This window comes from Ochotona curzoniae, unplaced genomic scaffold (assembly GCF_017591425.1).
Source record: "Ochotona curzoniae isolate NIBS_2020 unplaced genomic scaffold, NIBS_Ocur_1.0 contig_4516, whole genome shotgun sequence".
Lineage (NCBI taxonomy): Eukaryota > Metazoa > Chordata > Mammalia > Lagomorpha > Ochotonidae > Ochotona > Ochotona curzoniae.
The window spans coordinates 699,037-724,270 of record NW_024466313.1 but is presented as its reverse complement, the minus strand read 5'-3'; the positions used below and the strand labels follow the sequence as shown (position 1 = coordinate 724,270).

The 25,234-nt window shown below is 41.6% G+C and overlaps 1 protein-coding gene across 3 annotated transcripts in view; it reads left to right on the top strand.

Annotated features, from left to right (window-relative positions):
* The window catches only part of BRWD1 (bromodomain and WD repeat domain containing 1), a 107,884-nt gene extending 83,042 nt beyond the window's left edge, over positions 1-24,842 (top strand). Inside the window, exons 32-41 of one of the 3 annotated variants that reach the window (XM_040986630.1) lie at positions 121-246; positions 1,538-1,610; positions 3,190-3,231; positions 5,507-5,653; positions 6,222-6,374; positions 9,921-10,087; positions 16,090-16,316; positions 18,085-18,252; positions 18,467-19,414; positions 20,228-24,842. In XM_040986630.1, coding sequence (XP_040842564.1) covers positions 121-246; positions 1,538-1,610; positions 3,190-3,231; positions 5,507-5,653; positions 6,222-6,374; positions 9,921-10,087; positions 16,090-16,316; positions 18,085-18,252; positions 18,467-19,414; positions 20,228-21,354 — 3,178 coding nt within the window. In that variant the 3' untranslated portion in view covers positions 21,355-24,842. Of the gene's footprint in view, positions 1-120; positions 247-1,537; positions 1,611-3,189; positions 3,232-5,506; positions 5,654-6,221; positions 6,379-9,920; positions 10,088-16,089; positions 16,331-16,820; positions 17,012-18,084; positions 18,253-18,466; positions 19,415-20,227 lie in introns of those variants that run through there. The other 2 variants (XM_040986631.1, XM_040986632.1) reach the window with 2 other exon arrangements.
* Positions 24,843-25,234: the final 392 nt, after the last annotated feature.

Genomic DNA, 25,234 nt, shown 5'->3' with positions numbered 1-25,234 from the left:
GTTGGATTATTAATTATAACTTTGCACTTAGGATTTTTTTTTTTAACTAATGTGCTAGTATTGTAGACTTGACTTCTGTCTCCAGTTTCTAAACCCTAATTTGCCTACTTTACTTTGAAGGAGACTATCGGCATTAATTTGGGAAGTCAGATACATAGAACATAATGCCAGAACCTTTAATGAACCTGAGAGTGTAATTGCAAGGTCAGCCAAAAAGATTACTGATCAACTTTTAAAATTTATCAAGTAAGTAATCTCATAGATGTTGCATAAGGTGACTGCATGTGTCGATTTTAATTTTTACTCTTTCACTTTAGTTTGTTCAGTGTTTTACATTAAATGACATTTCTTTATATGTTTATTATAATTTTAATAAAGGAGTGAAAATGATCAATTCATTTTTTTCTTGCTTTTCAAAATTTTTAAATTTTTAAATTTTATACTGCAGAGTCTTGTCATATACGCTTCATACAATGTTCCAGGTTATGAGCGTTTACTTATTAAAAAAAGTCAGTGTACAAAGATGTTAAATATTGCTACTGTTGACAATGATGTCTGTTATATTTCAGAACCTACTCTGTATTCTTCATTGCATTTGTTTTGTTTTCTTTGAAGTTCTTTCAGTGTTTCTCAGTCTTCCCCTTTGTTTTGTGACCTCATTCAGCATTTAGTGATGTATTGGAGAAGCAGGAGAGACAGACTGTGCAATCTGGCGATTGTGTCCCTGGCTGCCTGTGTTGGCTGGGGCCAGGCCGGGCTGAAAACTGGGAACTGGGCTCACAAACTTCATCATCTTCATGAATACCACTTTGATACTTGTAGAGTGTGCCTCGTGTTGGTTGATCTGATCACTTCCTCATGAGTCAGTTGAATTTTCTTGCATTTACATATGAAAATATTGTCATTGTGAAGTTTCATACATTTTCTTATAGTGAAACATCAATTTGGAATAGAATAGAAAGTGATCTTCAAAATAAAACCCAAGTGTTAACCTAATTGTTCTAGTAAACATTTTTTTCAAACTAAACATTCTTTCAAAAGTTGGGTAGGTGACTTTAAGTTCACTGGCCTATAAAATCAATGAGTTTAAATACCCCTCTCCTACAACTGTAAACGTTCTTTACAGTTCTTTACCTGAAAGCAGGTTCCATTGGAGACATTTACAAACCAGGACCATCATTTCAGTGTCTGTCCACACATTGAAGAAGTTCTTAGAACTAGTTACTCTTACCTTTCCTGGGCTATTCCCAAGGACCACATTCTCTTATTTACTCCAGAATCACCTTTTCTACTTCAGAAAATCTCAAGTTGGCGTCTGTGTCGAAGCGTGCAGTGGATTTAGCCACTGTCTGCTGCTAGGTCAGCAATGTAAAAGTTCCTATTGATGAATTTGTGTAACTAGTCATTATTCTGTGTAATTCAACTACTCTGAGAAATTACTATTTCAGCAGTCTTTTTTTTTAAATAGGTATGCATTTTAAGTCCTTTGCAATAGTAACTGTGTTCATACCAGTAATGTGGATGCTTGTTGTTCCAGGAATCAAGATTGTACAAATATTGCAGAACTTTCTAACGTGTCTGAAAGTGATGATCAAAATGCTGAGGATTTGGTATGGAGTTCTGTTCATTTTCTAATTTTGTTAATTTCAAATGATAATTTCAAAATAATGAGTGATTTAGAAAATAGGTAGAAATTCTTTTTTTTTTAAGATTTATTTTTACTATTTATTTATTGGAAAGGCGGATATACAGAGAGGAGAGACAGAGAGGAAGATCTTCCGTCCGATGATTCACTCCCCAAGTGAGCGCAACGGCTGATGCTATGCCGATCCGAAGCCAGGAGCCTCTTCGGGTCTCCCACGCGGGTGCAGGTTCCCAAAGCTTTGGGCCGTCCTCGACTGCTTTCCCAGGCCACAGGCAGGGAGCTGGAAGGGAAGTGGGGCTGCTGGGATCCTGGTGCGTTCAAGGCAAGGACCTTAACCACTTGCACCACCGAGCCAGGCCCGGTAGAAATTCTTAATGCCAGTTTTTTTGCACTGTTCCAATGAACTGTATGCCAGGTAGGAGGTAATTTGTATTAGGCAATATTGACCATCACTTAAACTCTGAAAAATACTTGAGGTATTTTTCAAGTTTCCCTGTCCAAGTTTCCCTTTCCAAATTGCACCAGGTGCAAAACATCATATAAAATTTCTTAGAATTATTTTTGGTAAAACCTGCATTTGTGTAAGTTGAATTTAATCATCACCAGAAGTTAAGGAAGTTGAACTTGTAAAAATGTGGTGGTACTGAAGTGTTAGTACATCAGCAAACAACAGTGGTGGTTAATTTTATGTTATAAAGAGTTAGCCTGTGGTATGGAGTAGCAGGATTTTTTTTTTAAATAGTGCGTAATCAGTCTATATAAGTTCTTGTTACATGATGCAGTAAAAGAAAATAAAACTTTTCTGTTGACTGAGATCATGAATACTTGTAAGTGACACGGGGAATAAGAAAACCTGTAGAACAGAAAAACCAGGAGCTATAGGAGTTTCGGTGTTTCTGGTGTTTTATGATTAAAAATAAAATATAGATTAAAATTGCTTTTGCTTGTTGTATTGGGAAATGCACAAAAGAACCTTCTGTAGCAGTAAATATGAATTTAGTATTAGTGTGTATTGTTAATGGATGTAAAAAGGCTTATTAACAATTACAGTGTCGAGCCTGGCACGATAGCATCGTGGTTAAGGGCCTCGCCTTGCACATGCCAGGATCCCATATGATCGCACGTTTTAATCCCGGCAGCCCTGCTTCCCATCTAGCTCCCTGCTTGTGGCCTGGGGAAGCAGTTGAAGATGTTGCCTAAAGCCTTGGAACCCTGCACCCGTGTGGGAGACCTGGAGGAGGTCCTGGCTCCTGGCTTCGGATTGGCTCAGCTTCAGCTGTTGTGGTCACTTGGGGAGTGAACCATGGGATGGAAGATCTTCCTCTCTGTCTCTGTATACCCGCCTTTGCAATTAAAAAAAAATTACAGTGTCTTTTACACCTGGATACCATAAAGATAATCTGATAGTCTATCTTGAGATTTTTTTTTTAATGACAAGTTACCCCTTTGATAATACCAGTTGTCTTTCATGCACTTTGTATTTATTAGGTATTTTATTTATGTTGAGAATGTGCACATTTAAGGTGTTTTGATTTTATTCCTAGGATGACAGTGATCTTCCTAAAACATCTTCTGGAAGGAGGGGAGTAAGTCACCGCTTGAATTGCTTCTGTGCTGTGATTGCTCTTTGTTTGGAGATGAAGATTCGATTTTGTTGTAGAAGTTATTAGTTATGTGAATACTGAATATTTTATGAGAAGTGTCATCGAAAGAGGAGATACAAGAAAGATTTAGTGAAAACTTAAAGTTTGAACAGTATTTTATGAGATGAAGCCAAATTGGGGGTTAAAGATTTATTTGCAAAACAGAGAATGTTCCATCTGATAGTTCACAGCCAAATGGCCAGAGCTGGGTCAAACTGAAACTAGGACCTGGGGGTTTGCTTGGATCTTCCACTTGGTGCAGGAAGCCAAGTGGCTGGGCTATCTGCTGCTGCTTCCCAGGAATCTTATTCTGGAGCTGGACGGGAAGTGGAACAGCCAGGACATGACCAGTACCCATTTGGGATACCAGTCCTGCAGGTGGTGACTTAGCTTCCCGTGCCACAGGGTTAGTCCCAAAATGATTTTAGGAAGTAGTGGCTTATAGTGCATAGAGAAAAGTGTTTTTCCTGCAAGATGTATTTCTTTTGTTATTGGAAAAGCAGGTTTTCAGAGAGACAGCTTTCAACCTCAGGGGTTGGAACTGAACTGGTCTAAATTCGGGATCCAGGAGCTTATTTTAGAACTCCTCTGTGACTGGTCCCAAAGACTTGGGCCAGTCTGCTGCTTTCCCGGGCCATGAGCAGGGAGCAGGATGGAAGTGGAGCAGCTGGGACTCAAATTGGCACCCGTATGAGGTGCTGACACCATAGGCAGAGGTCCTGGTATTCTAAGCCACCACACTGGCCCTTGACAGCACATAGTTTACCGTGTCTGTTGAACTGTGGCCTACTGCGTGTTAGTGGAGGGCACTGACCCAGCTTGTTTTGAAAGTGAATGCTGCCGTTATACTGGAAGCCTCCAGACTGAGAGATGTTTTTGCATTTATTACAAAGAATGTAATTTGAAGATTGGGAACCTAGTTAAGAGTTGTGTTTGCTTAAAATTGAAAAAGAAAGGAAGGAAACCTTGTGTGAGGACACATAAGTAGGATTTTGGGCTGAATCTAGTTGAAAAATGAAGGTTTGTCGAGAAAATAAGGTAGAGGTGTGAAAAGGAACACAACTTCTAAATTAAATATAAAAATAAATTTTGTAGGGCCCAACACAGTAACCTAGTGGCTAAAGTCCTTGCCTTGTATGCATCAGGATCCCATATGGGCGCCACTTCATGTCCTGGCTGTTCCACTTCCCATCCAGCTCCCTGCTTGTGACCTGGGAAAGCAATTGAGGACGGCCCAAAGCTTTGGGACCCTGCACCCATGTGGGAGACCCAGAAGAGGCTCCTGGCTTCAGATCAGCTCAGCTCTGGACATTGTGGCCATTTGGGGAGTGAACCAGCAGATGATGGAAGATCTTTCTCTGTCTCTCCTTATCTGTAAATCTGATTTTTCAATAAAAATTAAAATCTTAGATAAATACATTTGTAAATGAATTCCAAGTGCTAATGTCTGTATGCTCGCTTTGTCTGATATACAAAGTAGGACAAGTTATTGTTTGAACAACTAAAATGTATTATTCCTCAGTTGTGTAGATTTGATTGTTGTCTAGTTGCCATGGAGGGAAACTCGGAGTTCTCTGCAGGCGTGTGGCTGCCTCGGTCCTTGTGTGCAGACCCTCCTGTGTCCTCCAGCTGCTCTCGCTGCAGTCCTTCAAGTGAACCTTGGGATTACATGCAGCCATGCTCTTAATCGAGTTATTCCACCAACTCTCACGTTGTATGAATCCTGAGTTAAATCTGCAAATATCTCTTTACCTGTAAAAGAGCACAGTCTTAGGTTCTGATCATTATGGTGTAGATGTACTTGATGGAGCCATTAATCTCTTTGTTATCATTAAATATGATCCTTGAGATTCTGAAGTAAACGCTACACAGTTGGGTGAAAGTTGGTAGATAACATGCCTTGTAGAGTGATTTTCATATCTTGGAATCTTTGTAGTCTTGCAGTTTTTCTGAGATTGGCAGATTGTTTCAGAATGTTTTATTAATTTGACATAAAATTTTATTCTGAGAAGATGTTTTGAGCAAATTCTATGACATTGTGTTTTAACAAAAATACAGAAAAAAATGCTTATCAAGCTACAAAGGCAATCTAAATAGCTGAAACAAAACACAGCACAGAAGACAACAGGAACCGCTGCCTTGCCTTTTTGCCAATTTGCCTTATGGTGTGAATTTCCGAAGACTAAAAGCATTTTCATTATTCTGGATGTGTCTTTAGGTGCACTACTGGAGAAGAAGGAGGAGCAAAGCTGCAAGCCGTGCTGAGAGCAGGTGGAAGAGACAGTGTAAGGAACTAGTGAACTTGATTTTTCAGTGTGAAGACTCTGAGCCGTTTAGACAGCCTGTGGATTTGGTTGAATATCCAGTAAGTTCCCATTGCTCGGGGCTTTTCATGTTGTGTGCAGAGAAGCTTGGGTAGAGTGATTTCAAATCTTTAAAATGAAGATGTGTAGATTTTCTGTTAATTTTATCTCTTACTGTGGAAGTACTGTGTCGCATAGTTTTCTTTGATGACAGACGTTCTTGCAGTAGATCTGAGAAGTTAGACTTGGTTTAACCAGTGTGAAATAGAAATGGGAGCTTTGATGTCATCCTCTTTGTGATGTGGCACCAGGGTTAAAGTGTCTGTTTTAGCCCCTGCCATAGAGGAGCTGGAAGAGGACCCAGGGAATACCTGACTTCAGCAGCTCAGGCTGAATGGAGATGTGGCACTGTCTGACCACATAGGGCGTGCCGTGTCCCACTCCCAAGAAATAGACCTCAATATTTGGTGTATTTCTTTCTTTGTAGTGTTTGAATTAGTTTCAGACATTAAGCATTATTAATGAATCTTAGAATATGTATGCTTTTTCTGCTTCCTCTAGAGTGGCTGCATTTACATTGCTGAGAGCGGGAAGGAAATCTGTGAACTAATTAGTATTTTTAATACCTAGGACTACCGAGATATTATAGATACTCCAATGGATTTTGGAACAGTAAGGGAAACTCTAGAAGCTGGCAATTATGACAGCCCTATGGAATTTTGCAAAGACATCCGATTGATATTTAGCAATGCAAAAGCGTATACACCAAACAAAAGATCAAAGGTAAGTTTTATGTGGTTTATTAAAAAAAAAAGTATGTTTGATCTATGTGGATTGCTTTCTTGCTGGTGGAAGTTAAACCATTAATGATAATAAAGCAATACTGCCAGGAGCCTCTTCTGGGTCTCCCACACAGGTGCAGGGTCTCAAGGCCTTGGGCCATCCTCCTCTGCTTTTCCAGGCCACACACACAGGGAGTGGCCAGGACATAAGCCGGCACACATGTGCCATGCTGGTGCCTGCAGGTGGAAGATTGGCCAATTCAGATGTACTACTGGCCCCTTAAATTGCTTTTTGAATTTCCTTTTATGTTTGTTCATTGTTAGGATATAGAAATATGAGTGGTTTATTTTTTTTTGAAACTATTTTTATTATATTTTTATCAATCCTTACATAGTTAATTGTTTTTTTTTTTTTTAATGTGTTCGTTTTTATTGGAAAGTCAGACTTTTTTTTATAGAGTGAGGGAGAACAGAGAAAGATCCTCGTCTGGTGGTTCACTCCCCAAGTGGCCACAACAGCTGGAGTTCACACAATCTGAAGCTGTTAGCCAAGAGCCTCAAGCCTCCTCTGGGTCTCCTGCAGGTGCAGGGTCCCAAGGCTTTGGACCGTCCTCTGCTGCTTTCCCAGGGCACAAGCAGGGAGCTGGGTGGGAAGTGGAGCAGTGGGGACTCAAACCATCTGGGATCCCGGTGGCCACAAAGCAAGGACTTTAGCCACTAGGCCACCGTGCCAGATTCACAAGTGACATTTTTCTGTTGATCCTTTGCCCTGTGTTTTTGCTGAATTAACTTATAAAGCTCTAATTAAATTTTTTGTGTTTTCTTTGGACATTTCTCAGATCATGTCAGCTGTGACTAGAAGTAGCTCTCATAAAGTTAGCTTTATAACGTTGTATTCACTTATTAATCATATAATGTAATAAATGTATGAATTTCGTCTCTGCTTTTTCAACTACCGTTGTGGTAGCAGCTGTGCACAGACTGATGCTGCTCACCCTAGTTGACCAGGAAGGGCAACACAAGATAGCACCATGTTGCTCAGTGTATCATGCAGCTTAAAACTGAACTGTGTATTCCTAAAAATTTCAGGTGATGGTTTAAGGCTGTGGGTAACTGAAATGTATATAAAATGGGGTGCTATTGTACAGTGTTGGATGGGATATGTAAAAACAAGCATTTAAAATTTTTTATTGTCTTGGGACTGTGGCTGTCAGTTTCAGGAAATGCTGTCTTGTGAAGGAATTGGTTTTCAGTTTTAGCAACAATTTCTGTTAAATACGATGTATAATGTATTGTTACTTTTTACATGAAACCTAATATAAAAACAGTGATAGGAAGATGAGAGGTTTCAAAGTGATAATTTACTTTTTCATTTTTATTTTATTATTTTTTTAAAGATTTATTTATTTATTGGAAAGTCAGATATACAGAGAGGAGGAGAGACAGAGAGGAAGATCTTCCGTCTGATGATTCACTCCTCAAGTGAGCACAACGGCCAATGCTGTTTCTGGATCCGAAGCCAGGATCCAGAAACTTCTTCCGGATATCCCACACGGGTGCAGGGTCCCAAGGCTTTGGGCCGTCCTCGACTGCTTTCCCAGGCCTCAAGCAGTGAGCTGGATGGGAAGTGGAGCTTCTGGGATTAGAACTGGCGCCCATATGGGATGCCGGCACGTTCAAGGCGAGGACTTTAGGTGCTAGGCCACGCTGCTGGACCCGATAATTTCCTTTTTAAAAAAGATTTATTTATTTTTATTGGAAAGGCAGATATACAGACAGGAGAACAGACAGAGAGAAAGATCTGTCTGCTGATTCACGCTCCATGTGACCACAATGGCTGAATCTGCGCCGATTTATTTATTTTTATTGGAAAGGCAGATATACAGACAGGAGAACAGACAGAGAGAAAGATCTGTCTGCTGATTCACGCTCCATGTGACCACAATGGCTGAATCTGCGCCAATCCGAAGCCAGGAGCATGGAGCTGCTTCTGAGTCTCCCACATGGGTGCAGGGTCCCAAGGCTTTGGGCCATTCTTCCCAGGCCACAAGAAGAGAGATGGATCGGAAGCAAGGTGGCTGGGATTAGAACTGGTGCCAATATGGGATCCCAGAGCATGCAAGGTGAGGACTTTAACCGCCAGGCCACCATGTCGGGCTTGATAATTTACTTTTTAAAAGTTATGGCCTAAGCTCATTTAGGTTTGAAAAAAACTTAGTAAGATAATGGAGGGCCCTGGCATGATGGCTCAGTGGCTAAATCTTCACAGTTCACAAGCCAGGATCCCATATGGGTGCTGGTTTGTGTCTCAGCTGCTCCATTTCCATCCAGCTCCCTGCTTGTGGCCTGGGAAAGCAGTAGAGGAAGGCCCAAAGTCTTGGGACCCTGCACCCGTGTGGGAGACTCAGAGGAGGCTCCTGGCTGCAGACTGGCTCAGCTCCGGCCATTCACGGCCACTTGGGAAGCAAACTAGCAGATGGAAGATCTTTCCCTCTGTCTGTCCTTCTTCCATAAATCTGATCTGCCTTTCCAGTGAAGTCTTTTACACACACACAGATGATATGTTATATATATTATGTACAGAGGAAGCTAATTCAGAATCATTTGTGTGTGCATGCACATGAGGGCATCTCAAAATGTTTGTGAAAAAATAAAATTTAAAGATATCTATACAGTTTTGAAATGGCATGTAGGAAATTTTTCCAAAAAATGTTTTGCACCAAAATTTAAATATCTTTTCATTTCAGTTCTGTTCTCCAGGGTTGAATGTCTGCCCCTTGTAGTGCCGTAAGACTGATACTCAACCTTTAAGCATTACATTTTTGTACTTAGCATGGAGGAGTATAGGGACCCAGGAGCACTTGTATCACAGTCTGTTTTTAATGTTTGTTTGTTTGAAAGCCAGAGTTAGACAGTGGAGCCAGAGAAGTTCATTCTGTTGCTTCACTCCCTGGGTGGGTGCCGCAGGTCGGGCTAGGCTTGCTGGAGCCAGAAGCTCTGTCTGGGCTTCTCATGGGGGGCGGGGCCCAGCGTTTCAGCCGTACGGGTCTAGGACCGTTTTTTCTACTGTTTGTAAGACTGTAATTTGCATTTAGAGCAAGGTGTCAGCAAGAGCAGTTGTACTCCAAGTTCAAGCTGGTGTGAAAGTGCTGCTTTTGTTCCTTTGCTCCCAGGCGACACTGCTCTCCTCGTGCCTGAAGTGCAGCTTTAGAACAGCTTCTCATCTGACTGTTAAGGGTGCATGTTATGGTTGTACATTGGGGGGTAAAAACAGAAAACACCAGTTGAGATCCATTCACGTATAGATAACACATCCTGATTTTAGGCCCTAATTTAGAAGTGTTCTTTCATAAGAGTATCTAAGAAGTCAATGTTTGAGACTTCCTGTTTCTTGCAGGTGTCTCTGAAGGGGGAAGAGTGGAAATAAATAAAACCAGAACAGTGTGTAAGCAGTGATAGAATAATTGTGCAGATTCACTGATGATGATTGTTTTCTACAATTACTTTTAAAGATATTTTAGAATATTTTGCTTTCATTTCTTTGCAGATTTACAGTATGACCTTGAGATTGTCTGCCTTATTTGAAGAAAAAATGAAGAAAATCTCTTCTGACTTTAAAATTGGTCAAAAATTTAGTGAAAAACTTAGAAGAAGCAAGAGATTCCAGCGACAGCAGAAGCGGAGTAGTGCTGCTCAGGCTAACAGCATTGTCAGGTGAATTGGTCATTCCCAACTTGATGTTTTTTTGTGATATTTCTTTTTCTGTGTAAAAAATTCTTAATTTTGATTTTATTATATCTATTTGTTTTATGGGTGCTTTAAAGTATTGTGAATATCAGATTGTGCAGTATTTACATGTGTAGATGTGTGTATACATGTCTAAAGATCCTGTGTATTAGAAAGAGTTAGGGGGCCCAGCGCGGTGGCGCAAGTGGTTAAGGTCCTCGCCTTGCACACCCGGGATCCCATATGGGCGCCGGTTCTAATCCCGGCAGCCCCGCTTCCCTTCCAGCTCCCTGCCTGTGGCCTGGGAAAGCAGTCGAGGACGGCCCAAAGCTTTGGGACCCTGCACCCGCGTGGGAGACTCGGAAGAGGCTCCTGGCTTCAGATCGGCATAGTATCAGTCCGTTGCGCTCACTTGGGGAGTGAATCATCGGACGGAAGATCTTCCTCTCTGTCTCTCCTCTCTGTATATCCGCCTTTCCAATGAAAAAAATAATAATAAAAATAAATCTTTAAAAAAAAAAAAAGAAAGAGTTAGAAAGAAGGAGTCTTTTCTGAGCTGATAAACTGCAAATGAGACTGGGACAAGCTGAGGCCAGGAGCTTCATCCGGGTCTCCCCAGGCTTCCCTGGGTGCAGGGGCCTGCTGTCCTTCACACATTGAAAGGGGAGCATCTGGGACTTGAACCATTGCCTATGTGGGATGCCAGTGCTGTGGACAGCTGCTTAAAATGCTGCATCCCAACCCTGACCTCTCCGTGTGTGTGTTAAAAACTTATGAACTTGAAATACAGAGTTAGAAACAGGGAGGCAGATAAAGATCTGTGTGTGGCTTCAGTGCCCAGACGGCCCCAGGAGCTTCTTGGTTGGTGGTGCCCAGTTGGGCACGGTGGTCTGATAGAAATGTGGGTGTGAATTTCCGTCTGGTATCGTTTATTTTTCCTACAGCCTAAAGGACTTTTAGAATTTCTTGTAAGGCTCAGATGCTGGAAATGTCTTCTCAGTCTGTATGTTCTTAGCAGTATCTTAATTTACCTTTTTTATTGAAGAATTAATTTTGACACATTTAGAACTCTTAATTGATAGTTTCCTTCTACCCTTGGAATACTTGATTCCTTTTCCTGCTGCCTTCTGTTCGGGTGCTGTGGTTTGCCTCTTCCTACTTACAGGTGTCACTCCCAGCTTTGTCCTTGTTTGTGTCAACTCTTGTAGAGTCATGATCTCATAGCTTTTTTTTTAATGATGTGATTTACTTAATTTATTTCAGTGTCTTTACTTGATAGTTTAACAAGTATTGACATTTAAATTAAGTACTAACTCAAGTCCTGAGTTTCCACTGGAAGCATTTCCCTTCTGTGGACAGGATAACTCTCCAGGTTATATATTTCATCATTTTGTTAAAAGCAGTTTGTATTAAATAGTACAATAGATAGTTCAGCGAAAAGCTCTCCCTTGTTGCTTGTTAATATTGTAGCAACTCTGGATTCCAATCCGAAAAAGATCACAGTGTGGTTTCTAGTACTTTGTTTTTTCTTTTTTTTTTTTTTTTTAATTAATTACGTTGCATTATGTGACAGTTTCATAGGCTCTGGGATCCCCTCAACCCCTCCCCTACCCTCCCCCTATGGTGGATTCCTCCGCCTTGTTGTAGTATTACAGTTCAGAGTCAGTCAGGATTCTTTCATTGCAAGCATATACCAGGCATAGAGTCCAGCAGCTTATTGTCAGATAAATTCAATGGTTTCTCAGGGAGGCCATCTCTGGTCTGAAGGCAGAGCCGGCAGAATATCATCCCAATCAATTTAAAGCCACAACATAACATCAACAACAATTTACAACATTATGGAATTATTTGACATGGTATTGAGTGACCAATATGTTAAAAAATGCAAGTTCTTAACCACATCCTGTGACTGTCAATTTTAGTTTATAAACAGATCCGGCTGCTATCCACCTTAAAATGGCTACAGGATACTACTCAGTTGTCTTGTGTCTATTTTCATTTTAGTATTTATCAGTTTATAGTGTTGAAGCATAATTTTGCTGAACTTGTCAGATTTTAGGGTGGTCTAAACTGGCTTATAACTCTAACAAGGCATATGTCAACAGTTGAGGTGCAGACCAGTTTTAGGAGGGGTGTGCAGAGAAATCTTCAATATCTCAGTGAGGAGTAACTAATCTTTGTGTCCCACCTAGTAAGGTATGTGTGAGTCCACGTTGACCATTTCCTGTCTGGTTCTAAGCTTTCCTTGTTGTTCTTTGTTGATCTATTCTAATTAGTTGTTGTTTTTTTGGGGGGTAGACCTCCGGAGTAGCCCTGATGGTCATTGCAAGAGAGGGTGGGGATCCAAAGTTGGAACGAAGTAAGGACCAGGGAAAGCTCCTCTCCCTAGTCCCGAAGGCAGTTTACTGTTCTTCTGTTTCTGAGGACCGCTCAGGGCGCCTGGCTGTTGTTCCGATGACTTTGGATCTTGCGAGGAAGGATTTGGGTTTCTTCATCCCATGTGGTAGATCCAAATGGGGGTGGATGACCTCAGAGTTCTCGGCCTCCAAAGGCACTCCTATTCCCCGTGGTCTCCTTGGTAGTTGGGATGTAGTCCTTGGTGCCCGTACTGATAGTCCTTGGTGAGGATCCGGTAGTCTCCAGGGTTGGGATACGAGCCTCCTCCTGCCCCCCTGTTCCACTCTGGGGTCACCCCCGCTCTGTGCATATGACCTCCTGTTAAGAGGCTGTCAGGATCGCTCTTGATTCCCCTTGTATGTCTTTGTAGTTTTACTATTGTCTAATGCTGATTTGAGTCTGTTGTCTATGAGTTACCTGTTATGTTCCTGATAGGTTATACTTCACGTCTTCCTCACACATTCTAAGGAGATGGAAGCTTACTCTGCTGGCCAGCCCCATTTCCCAGTAGCATAGGGTCTTACAGTATATTTGGTTTTACGGTTCTTTGATGTAGATCATGGTTTTTAGTATTCTCTTGGAATACTGTTCTGCATGGAGTGTGCCTTTGCATTCTGCAACCACTGAAGTAATTTCTTCTCAATTTTCTTTATGTAAGACTTTGTGCTTTTGTTTTTGGGTATGGTCTTAGAGTTGTCTTCTTGAACTGTCAGCGTAGGGAGATTAGTGCTCACAAGCCAGCGCAGGTCTGCTCTTCCAGGAGTCCGCGTTGGATGGGAGGACTTCACAGTTCAGCCAAGTGTCCTGACTGTCATACGCTTGTGTTTTATCACGTTCAGTCATTTCAAGGTCAGCTAGTGAGGGGCAGGTAACGGAGCTTCTTGAATGTGTTCATGTTTGTTTATCCCAAATAATATGGAACTTTGGAAGGACTTCTCTGGATTTTTCTTCCTGTATGTTCCTTTGAAATTTTGGCTGAACTCTTCCTTGCTTTGTTATTAGCACTTTTGAATTGCTGGTAGTCCTCAATGTTTCACTTTGTCAGAACTTGCAGCTCTTCTGCAGAACTCCAAATACCTTGCAGCTGCGTGCCGTGTGTGTGTGTGTGTGTGTGTCAGACACACAGGCAGATAGCAAGGCAAAGAAGCAGGCCTAGACCAATGTATGTGTTTGTTGCTCCTCCTGCTTCTGTGCTTTTCCATTCTTCCATTCCATTCTCTCTCTCTCTCTCTCTCTCTCTCTCTCTCTCTCTCTCTCTCTCACACACACACACACATACACACACACACACGCCTCTACATGTCCTACTTCAGCCCAGAGAGAGTGGTGGGGGAGGGTGCACAGGCAGGTCATGGCCAGTCTAGGGAGAGGGTGTGTGTATGAGTGAGTGAGTCAGGCAGAGACAGGCAGGCAGGCAGGCAGGCAGGCAAGCAGGCGAAGACTGCTGTGACCGGGAGCTCTCCCAGGTTCACAGACCATACATCTCAGGTGTTTGTTTTTGTCTTTAATCCTAAATTCAGCAGCTTTTTGTTTCTTTGAACAGCAACAACAAAAGATTGATTTGAAAGACAGAATTGGGAACAAAGTGAGCCAGGCCAGCACAGAATCAGGTCTGCTGCCTGGGTGACCGGCCCCAAGCCGTTGATCCACCCCCCACTGGCTGCATTAGCAGGGAGCTGCGTTGGCAAGTGAAGAACTAGCCCTTGAACTGTGGCCCATGTTGGGTGTGTGTGCTGCAGGTACAGGCAGTAGCTGAGCTGCGGTCACGGCCGCGCCCCTCAGTAGCTACTCTTGGAGAAGCACCTTCAGAGCTGCAGCATTGGCTGGGGGAGTAATCTTCTCAGTTGAACTTTTGTTTTTCGGGTGAAGGAATCAATTAGCCTGTTCCATTCCTGCCTCCGAAAGCTGCGTTAAGGCTTAAACCATTAAATAAGTGAGGTGCTTGGACATGTAGCTCAAATACATGTATTTGTGTGCAGTACCAGGGTTCCGGAAGAAGCTCATGGAAAATGAGTATTATGTTGTTGTCAAAGGGATTTAAATGTTTTTGTACCAGATGTAACTTTAAATTCCATTTTTTATGAATTTCTAAAGTATTCATGTGCTGTGTCTTCTATGACTTATCTTTCTGGAGGGAATAATGCTACTAGCAGTATACTAAAAGTACCTTTTTAACGTTTATATTTAAATTAAAAAAAAAGTTTCAGGATAAATTTAGAAGACTTCCATATACTCTTTATCTTTATTCAGCAGTTGTTCATATCATGTTACATTTGCCTTTGATCAATCATACAATTGTGCATTGCTTATTTTTCTTTGTTATGTATGTTTTTTGAGTCATTGACAAGGACTTTTAATGTGATTTTTTTTTAACCTGTGTGTACTGTGAATTTACTAAGTGACGCTTAGATTCTAATCAGGTGTTTTATTTGTATTTCTACGCTTGGCCAGTAATGTCACTAGGACAGAGGCTCTTAATCATCCAACGTCAGTGTAATGCGTTTACTTGTATGTTTTTCTGGTCTTTGAAAATAGAATATTTTTTGAGTTATTTCTTTGTCTTCCTTGAATAATACTCATGAAGTCACTCACTTATAATCCTTAGATTAGTTTGGCTACTTGTGTTATTTATGCTTTTGAAATTTAAATCTATAAGACATAAATATTTTTCTTTTGTTTTTGCTCCTTGTCTCTGTCCTTTCTTAGTGTTAATAACAGATTTTGATGCTTTTGTTTTGACTATATAAATGCTACTTTTTTTTTTTAAGAATTGTGATTGTTGTTAAACTTGAATTCTAGATACCCCTGAAAATATTGTTCATATTTTACTTTAAAGGAAAGAAAAATAGGGTTATCTGGACATGAATATTATCTAGATTTATAACTTGCTTTAAACTTCATTTTCCTTTCCATAATCCATGGCTGAATGAATAGTTAAGGATAAACAGACTAGTGTTTGGTTTTTTAGTTTGTTTTAAATCTTTTGAAGAATTTTTTTTGTTTTTTTTTAGGTAATGAGGCTTAAATAGGTAAATTTCCCCTTTGCTGGTTCACTCCCCCACATTTTGCACCACAGCTGTGGCAGAGCCAGGAATTCTGTCTGGATCTCCCATGTGGGTTGCAGGAATCCAGGCACTTGAGTCATCTTTGCTGCTTTTCCAGGGACGTCAGCAGGGAGCAGGAGCTGGAGTGGAGCAGCCGGGACTTGGAGCTGCCCCCCATGTGGGATGCTGACATGGCAGATAGGGCTTACCGTGGGGCTTTGTGAGTTTAGGAACATTTGTGTGAGTGACTACATTGAGTGAGCCTTACTTGCAAAACGTAGCTGGATCCCTGTATTCTGTATAGATGGATTTCTCTGTTTGAAGATACTCAGTAGCTCTCCTATGTTCACTACCACAAATTTGGATAAATAACACAGAATGCCAGATTTGTCATAAATACTGGTAATAATAATCCATGCCTCAAATAAAATGTTAATAGTGAATAATGTTTGTATCATGAAAATATCCTTATATATTCTGTTTAGGTTATTGTTCGTTAACCAGTTACCTTTATTGAGTATAATTTCTGTCATTCATATTTTTGACCAGAAATACCAAGCAAAAGCGTGTGAAATCTCAGACAAAAATAATTGCTGAGTTGGTAGGTTCTTCTGCACAGTCTACCTCAAGTAGGGCGGCTTACTCTGCAGCCCCCAGGACAAGTGCTGGTGTTTCTTCAGGTGTTACTTCGGATGACTCTTCAGATTCAGCAAGATCATCAGAAAGGCCGAGAAGAAATAGACCTCTAACTCTGAGAAATGGGTCTTCGTTTTCTGGTAAGAACTAAAATGTGTTACTCAGTTGTTGAGCACCCAGTTGTGTAATACTGGCTGTTACTGTGGCTTCAGAGAACAGTGAAACCACATGGCCATGATACTGAAGGGACTTGGCAGCGGGGACTGTGCTTCCCAAAGGACTCAGCCACAGCTGAGGCGTGGTGCACAGGAGGCTGTGGGTTGCAGAGCAGGATTACAGACTTGTACTGTACTGTACTATTGATGTGTTTTGTGTGCTTTGTATTACTCAGTATTTCAATAAGAATTATTATTTAAAAATACACTTCTGCCAACATTTTAGAATGCAGGTGAGATATGAAAATGGCGTGGAGAAGGCCAAAGCAGCCAGTGTGTACGAGAGCAGAGTTACACATCTGTAGGACCAGGTGTTCTGTCAGAGCATGGGAACAGGAAAATAGGATGCACTTTGTATGTGAAAATACTTATTTTTGGGGCATGATAAATATAATTAAATCAAACAGGAGTAAGGCATCCACTTTTTAGAAGAGACCATCAGGGCTTTCAGAAGAGTTCAGATTCATTAATTGTGTTTCTTATTGAGTGAAGGGGTCACAGGAAGAATTCTGTTTCAGGAAGATGAGTTGATCAAGCTATGTTTTTTCTGTGGGGAGGGGAGTTGGGTCAAGGTGATTGCTGTTGTGTTGAGTGGCAGCAGCTGAAGGCAAATCGTAGCGTAGTTTCAAAGAGTATTTGATCTATGCTTTTTAACATAGCCTGCTCTCAAACCGATAGTTAGGCTGATGGTGATTAAGATTTTTTTTTTCAGAAGAGACTTTTGTTCAGAAGCTAGCAGAGATAAATATTTAGTATGATGCCTTAATCCTGAAATGGCAAAAGAAAGTGGAGCTAGGCCAGGCCGGAGTCAGAAGCCAGGCCCTCTGTATAGGACTCCCACATGGGGGGAGAGGCCTAAGCAGGGGGGCTATCGCTTGCTGTTTCACATGCTGCTTGTTTGCAGGAAGCCAGAATGGAAGTGCAGGTGGATGATGTTTTACTTTAGAGAGAGGGAGATCTTCATTGGTGTGCTGCCAAAAGGGCTGCAATAGCGAGCTGAGCTGATCAAAGCCAGAGCTCGGCGATTCATGCACATCTGCACGTGGGTGCAGGGCCCCCAAGGACTTGGCCCAGCCTCCGCTGCTTTCCCAGGCCACAAGCAGGGAGCTGGATGGGAAGTGGACCAGCCGGGATTAGAACCGGCACCCATATGGGATCCTGGCACATGCAAGGCGAGGACTTTAGTTAGTAGGCTCTCACGCTGAGCCCTATTTTAAAGCTGTTGTTAAAAAATATATTCTGGGCCTGGTGCAATAGAGTAACAATTGAAGTCTTCGCCTTGAAGGTGCTGGGATCCCATATGGACACTAGTTGTAATACCAGCCACCCTGCTTTCCACCCAGCTTCCCTGCTTGTGGCCTGGGAAAGCAGTCAATAACAGCCCAAATCCTTGGGACACTGCACCTGTGTGGGAGACCCGGAAGAAGCTCCAGGCTCCTGGCTTCAGATTGGCTCAGCTCCAACCATTGTGGCCACTTAGGGAATGAATCAATGGATGAAAGATCTTCCTCTCTCTCTCCTCCTCTGTGTATATCTGACTTTCCAATAAAATTAAAATAAATCTTTAAAAATATATTTATTCTGAGTAGTTTGAGAACCTTCTTTTGTTATAATGTTATATATATATATATATATATCTTACTGCTTGTACGTATAGAGATAGGATACTATTTTTATGCTTTATTTTTCTTAGAAAGTGAAGATGAGGATTCCTCAGCTATCTCTTCATCGTCTTCAGCTTCAAATAGTTCAGAGGAAAGCAAAGCAGAAAGTTCAAGGGCTTGTGAGTCCTTCCATGGTGGGATGTCAAGCAGCAACAATCTCAGAGTGACCAGAACTAGGGCTGCTCAGAAAAGAGCCGGTAAGAGACTGGGCGGCTTGGGGAGAAGGTATTGTTCATGCAATGCAGAATTAAACAGTGGATTACTGATTGGATACATCTATATTGCTACATGACTTGTAGATTTTTTTTATTTAGAAAGAAAATGTTTGCATTAAAAATAAGGAAACCACTAAAATGATAAAGCCATTAAAATAATAAGAAATTTTTTGTGTAAACTTTTACTTTATCTTAGGTCTTGCTTCTGTAGAAAATGGATACTGTCGTAAAGCCACTCGGAAGAGGGTCTATCTAACTGATTCTGATAACAATTCATTCGATAATGGTGAGGTTCTAAACACCAGAGCTGGAAATAACCGAAAAATACTACGGAAGTGTGCTGCTGTGGCTGCCAGTAAGATCAAGCTCATGAGCGATGTGGAAGAGAATTCGAGCTCGGAAAGCGTCTGCTCTGGGAGGAAGCTGCCCCATCGCAATGCTTCAGCTGCAGCTAGGAAAAAGTTACTGCAGAATTCTGAAGATGATCAGAGCGGGAAATCTGAGCCTGAAGAAGAGGAACTGGAAGTTGAGCGTCAGCCCTCGCCCGGGATCACATCTCATGCTGCCCACAGTGCTGCCAGTGGGTCTGGAAACGGAGATTCCGAGTCAGAAAGTGATCTGCGGGTAGCCCGGAAGAACTGGCATGCCAATGGTTACAGGTCTGATAGTGCACCAGCTTGGAAAGCAAAATTCCTCAAGATAGAGTCTTCTGAGGACTCAGACGATGGAAGCTGGACTGCTGGCCCGTCGACCTCGGGGGAGAGACTGCAGGCAGAAAGCGCTTCGGAGGGTGCAGACTCGGAGCCAGGACAGCATAGTGGTAGGAAATCTAACTCGATTCACAGGAGAGTGCATTTCTCTAAAACAGCAAAGATCTTGAGTGATTCGGAAGAGTCTGCACTTGAAGGTCAAAGTGGGGAAGGCAGTCTGTGTCAGCAGGCAGAAGCACTGAGCGATTCGGAAGGGTCTGAAGGTCAAGCTGGAGAAGGCAGTGAGTGGCAGAAAGGAGAAGCGACTGCCGTGTCCCAAGGTGTGCAGGGTGACTCTGCTGCTGGGTCCCCATGGTTCTCAGATCAGGTGTCTGAATCTGATTCAGATTCAGCTGATGATAAAGCAAAGGAAAGACTCAACAATTTGACGAAAGGTAATTCAAAACACTTACCTGAACTGACTTGACTTGTTACCTGGAGTGCTTAGCCCCTCGCCCCGAAGCTTTTGGCAGCGGCTTCTTTCCATGTGTCTTTCATCTCATTTAGTTTCATGCACGCATAGCTGTCAAATGAGTATACCTAGTGTTATTTGCCTAGCTGGCAATCTTGGTTCTGATTATTTCTGTCAAAGATTTTATCTCTTGTTTTGGTGATGGGAGTATTGTGTTGCATTTGGACTTCAGGAAGGTAGAGGCTGGCCCATTTGTAAGCTGTGACAGTGATAGTTTAAGATTGTTTAAAAGGAATGTGGTAGTGGCCCTAACAGAACATTTACTGAGCTATTTTTTTCTAAAAGTTTTAATGTGACATTTCCATATAGTTAATGAGGTAGGTACTATAACTGTCCGTGTCCACTTGATAAATAACCCCTCGAGTGCAGAGTGATGATATGACTTCCTGAATTAAGATTGTACTCCTAGTAAATGGGAATTGACAGAAACCTTGAAGGAGCTGAAATTGCCGCTGAGGTTCAAATGGTGGAGTGGTTTGGAGTTTTTGGTGTGAGGAGGAATTTTGTGGAGACAGAGTACTTGGTGTCGTTAGACTGTCCCCTCTTGCCTGCTGTGCTGTGCTGTGCTGTGCTGTGCTGTGCTGTGCTGTGCCTGCACGGGCCCCCGCAGGCAGAGAGCAGTGGGATGCCCATCCATGAATTCTGGCCTTGAGTTGTTTCAAATGTTGAACAGTTAATTTCTTCAGGCATAGTTATTCTTTCATAAAAGATTAAAAGAATACTCTTAATTTTTTAGATTCTACATGCCAAGACAATGGACAAAACAGAAAAATTTCCAGGAAAAGGATCTGTTCCAGTGACTCCGAGAATAGTTTAAAGGTGGTTAAGAAACCATTACAAGCCAGAACGGGTCTTGTGACAGTTACTCGAAGAGGTGCCTCTATGGCTGCCGACAAAGTGAAGCTGCTGAGCAGTGGAGAAGATGTCGGTTCAGAAAATATACGCACTAGAAGCAGAAATGGGAGGAAGACCCCCCTCCGCTTCGCTTGTACCGCCGCTGACAAGGTGCTGAGTGATTGTGAGGGAGATGTCAGTTGTGAAGGCGAGTCCTTGGGGCCTGACCCTGCAGCTGCTGCCAGAGGCGCTGGGCAGGATGTAAATGGCAACTCAGACTCCGAAGGTGCTGTGGGTTCAGCACGCACGAGCAGGCACACCAGAAGCCACAGCCCAAGTGCGCCTTCTGCGACCAAGCGTTCCTCTGTCAGGTCTTCAGAAGAAGATTCACAGAGCCGTGTTCCCAGACGTGTGACGGGTAGAAAGTTTTCTTCTGCTTCCACCTTGGCACAAAAGACTACTGCAGAGAATAACTCTGAGGAGGAGCTGAGCTACGGGCTGCGCAGATGGAATGGAAGGCGACTCAGGACTTACGGAAAGGCTCCCTTCAGTAAGAGCGAAGTGATCGGTGATTCGCAGGCAGTTGCAGACGTAGAAGTAAAAAGGAAGAGACTGCGTCCTGAATTAGAAAACGTGAGAATGCATGAAACAAGAGAGAGTTCCAAGTCTGGCCCCGACATGAGTCCCCGATCCTCTGATTTGGGGTCTGTCACTGAATCAGATGAGGACTGTACTGATAAAACAAAAACCAAAAGGAGGAAAACTAAAGGAAAAGCAAAAGTAGTTAGAAAAGGTAAAACGTTTACAACTAGCCCGTGCAAAGCTGTGAGACGGCCGAGACAGAGCAAACGTCCTCGGCTAGCCGTGGATGACGACTGGGAGGACGTGGACTGTGCAGGATCTAAGAGAGTTCTCCGACGTTCAAAAATAAAGACGAGAAATCAGGGTAGACGGACCGTGAGGTACCATGATGGGGATGATGACAGAAGCTTGGAGAATGGGCTAGAGTTCAATGATTGCACCTTATGACCTAGAGGGAAAGCCAGTCCATTCAAAGAGGAAAATGGACTGGAATTTATGATGAAAGCTGGCTGTTGAAATTATTTTTTTGTCTTACAATTCAGGGAATATATTTATATTTTTCTATGAAAAGTTATGAATGTGACTAAATCATGACTGTTATTTTTATTTGCACTTGCTGGTCTTTGTAGCAGCATTCAGCACAGGTGCCAAGATATGCTTCATTCTGGGGCAGATCCGCTCTGACAGTATGCGACTACATCAAGCACGAGTTCAGTGTTAAACACTAGGCAGCCTGGTGATCAGAAGCCAATGAGCATTACTTTTGTGGTAGCAAGTGTCAAGCAGTCATTTTACGAATTTGCCCAGAAGTGGTAGTTTCTAGCCCCTATCCTGCGATAGAATAACTATTTCACATGACCTGTGTTTACAGATTCTTCGTAAATATTATGTGTATACTGACATTACAGTCAGAGGAGGTAGAACCGTGACTGATAAGCCTGACACCTACCACTTTCCCCCTTTCCTTGACTTCTTGAGTAGAATGCATTATGCCAGATTGGGTCGTTTTCATTGAAATGCTTCCAATTTTCCTTCCAAATGCTGTTGGACCTTTTTATTTTCTTTTTGAGGAAGAATTTATTATTTTTGTTTTATAAACTTGAATTTATTAAGTGCTGGCAAATTACTTTGAATGTGTTGAGTGGATATTTTAAATCTCTAAGCCAGAGTATAGGTATAGCATTTTCTTTCCAACTGTGCACTAAGAAAATATTATATAATTTGTCTTCTAGCCAAGATCTCTTAATTTCCATGGTAAAGGATTTAACCAAAATGTTGCTCTTCCATAATTTTACTCTGAATAGAGGAGTTTGTGTGCCTTAGATTAAGGAGTATAGAGTGTACTGGGCTAAAAGAGTATTTAAGTTATATATCAATCTCCCCCATCTGTATTAAATTTAGAGAGTTGGGTTGTGTCAAGAGTGCAGCTGCAGATCTTATGTAGGAAGATGGTTACCACCCCTCTGTGTTCTCGCTTGTTGCTGTCATGCACAGTCCTAAGAATTTTTTTTTGCTGGGGCAGTTAAGTGTATCTTAACATGACCTCTTATCGAAATATAAGAGATTGTTGTGTGGAAACTAAGTTAGGAATCCATTTAAATCAAAGCTTTTTCTCACCATCAGATACCACAGCACATTGACTTATGAGCCAGATACTCTGACTTAAGGCTTTTCCAGTGTAGGTGGCCATTTCCTGGACTTTGTGCCTGCAGATGGACTTGATTCAGTGGTTTACATGCTTAGTATCTAAGGAGCCTATTACAGTTCGCCCATATTTATTTATTGGCTCTACTTGTGTTTGGTTGAATTAACCCTTTTCCCCTGTGTGTGTCCTTGAGGTGGCAGAAAAAAGAAAGTATCCGACTCTGATTTCAGTGTTAGAGAATGTTGAAGTGTTCCGCTTGGAGTTATCTGACTGCTGTTAGGACATTAACGACTGAGATAGGCGAGATCCTGTCACGTCGGCAGTTCAGAAAGCTGTCACAACTTGAGAACTCCAATGTCTTTTCCTCAAAGCTCATGTTTAAGATTCAAGATGATTGTCTCTGACCTCCAAAAAAACAGTAGTATGCCTTTTACCTCCCTAATGTTTAAGAACTGGTTAATAGATGTAAGTTTCATTAACTTATTTAAATTTCTTAAGTTTCTCTGTTTCGTATCTATTCTCAGGGTTATAACTCCATGTTTACCATCATCTGCAAAGAGGTACCAAAACCCAATAACTAAAATACAAAGTACATTCATAAGTCCATAAATTCTTTTGGCAAAATAATACCTTGACAGTTTAGGCTTCATGAACGGATCTGTTTTCATATTTTGGCCCGGATGAACCAGTGCTTGATTGCTTAGTCAGCTGCTGGGTTTTCTTCTGTCCATAATGGTTAGAGCCTTGTTGCGCAGTGTTTTCCTGTGCTCAGACTTGGTTTCATCAGGAAGAGCAGGAGACGGGCCAGGAGACCAGAAGCATGGCTGGTGGCGGCAGCTTCTTGCCTGCTGAAGGGTAAAACTCAAGCGGCTGTGGAGAAGTCATTTTTATGGGGTTGGTTTTTTTGAGGGGGGTGGTTTATGGTGCTATTCCTAAGGTTATCTTTGAATATTGACACACTCCTAAGTATCTTTAGGGAAAAGTAATAATTAATAGTTAAAATGTTTACATTGAGCACTAGAACATGTCTGACTTTTTTTCTCCTTTATGCAGAATGCGCAGGGATTGAATGCACACATGTACTTTAGTGTTTAGGATCAGGCTGTACTTTTCTTGAGAAAAAAGTAAAAGGTTACAAAGTGAATGTGAACTGATCCAGAAATAAGTGCTATAGCTTTCCATTGCACTTGAAATAATTTAATAGTATTAAAAACAAAAAACAAACTTTTTTTTTTTACTGTGGTTGTGTATGTCCAGAGTCCCATGGTTTTATTCATTTGTGTTTTTTAGAGGGTTTTGAAATGTTTAGATTTAATTTTTGCTTCCTTTGAAGGATTAATCTTACTGAGCATATTAAGAAAAAGTGATTTCATACATGGAAAAAACAAGTGAGATTTAAACATGTTTCCCCATGTCCTTATTTTAAAAGGGTGTGCTGACAATGTGTAGTAACTAATGAATAAAAAGAAAAATTTATCCCATTTTCAGATAATCCTTAGGGTGCTCATTCTTTTTTTTTCTTTCTCCATTGAAAATGTCCAATTAAACAACTTCTCAATTTGATGCTCCTTGGAAAGCAATTACAACACAAAGGTTCTTCCAAATGCTAGAGGGTTATACCTGTGCAAGAAATTGGCCTTACAATCAGACAATGGAAGGAAAGCACTGAAGTTTTAGAAAAAGACACTTCAAAATCTGGAAGTAGAAACGGAAAAAATCCCAACGCCAGCTGAGGGTGTTGCTGTCTGCGAACTAAGAAGCCTGCGTCACTGAGTCCTGTGCCCTCACTGGTGTGCCCTTCAGTAAAACATCTGGTCAAAAAATAATGTTGGCTGCTAGCATTTTTTTTTCCTGCTTAGAACAATCTATGACTTGATTCCAGAGTTTATGAACTTCATTGTAATGGTCTTAAAAACTAAATTGAGGTTGTCATCTCTGTCAGCACAAGTTGAATTTGTGTCAATTGAAAAAAGTCAGGTATATCAGTGCAGTGTAAGAACAAGGATAAGGGCGTGTGGGTTTGCTTCACGGCACTGCTCTTTTGAGGAAGTCTCAGATGGCTAGAAAATGGTCTTGTTGCTTTGCTCTGTGGCTGAAACAGCCCCGTTCTCATCTAAATCCATGTATTTATCAAACATCTGGCAATTGTCACAAATACTTTTTTCTTACGCTATGTGGTTGTCTGTATGATGTAATGGAACAAAACTGTTGAAAAAATTCACTTGTTTTAAGCAAGTCAATACCTCTTGGCTTCTGTGAAGAACAGAATAATAAAGCAGAAAGTAACACATTTTCAGCTTAACAGCTTGGAGATCATCTGTCATACTAGTATTTGGGGACATAAGTTGATCAAGTAAAATTTTTTCAAGGCTAGGGAGAAAATGGAGCAGTAGAATCCACTTAGATTAATCTTAGTCTTTGCTGTGGCTGAAATGGTGAATTCATGAAAAGAACTATAAAGAATGTTGGTAGACATTAGATCTTAAGGAAGAATTATTAAGGCTCTGAAATTACAGCTGTGTCTTTTTTTTTTTTTTAAAGATGTATTTATTTATTGGAAAGTCAGATAGAGAGGAGGAGAGACAGAGAGGAAGATCTTCCGTCCGATGATTCACTCCCCAAGTGAGCACAATGGCCGATGCTATGCCGATCTGAAGCCAGGATCCAGGAACTTCTTCCAGG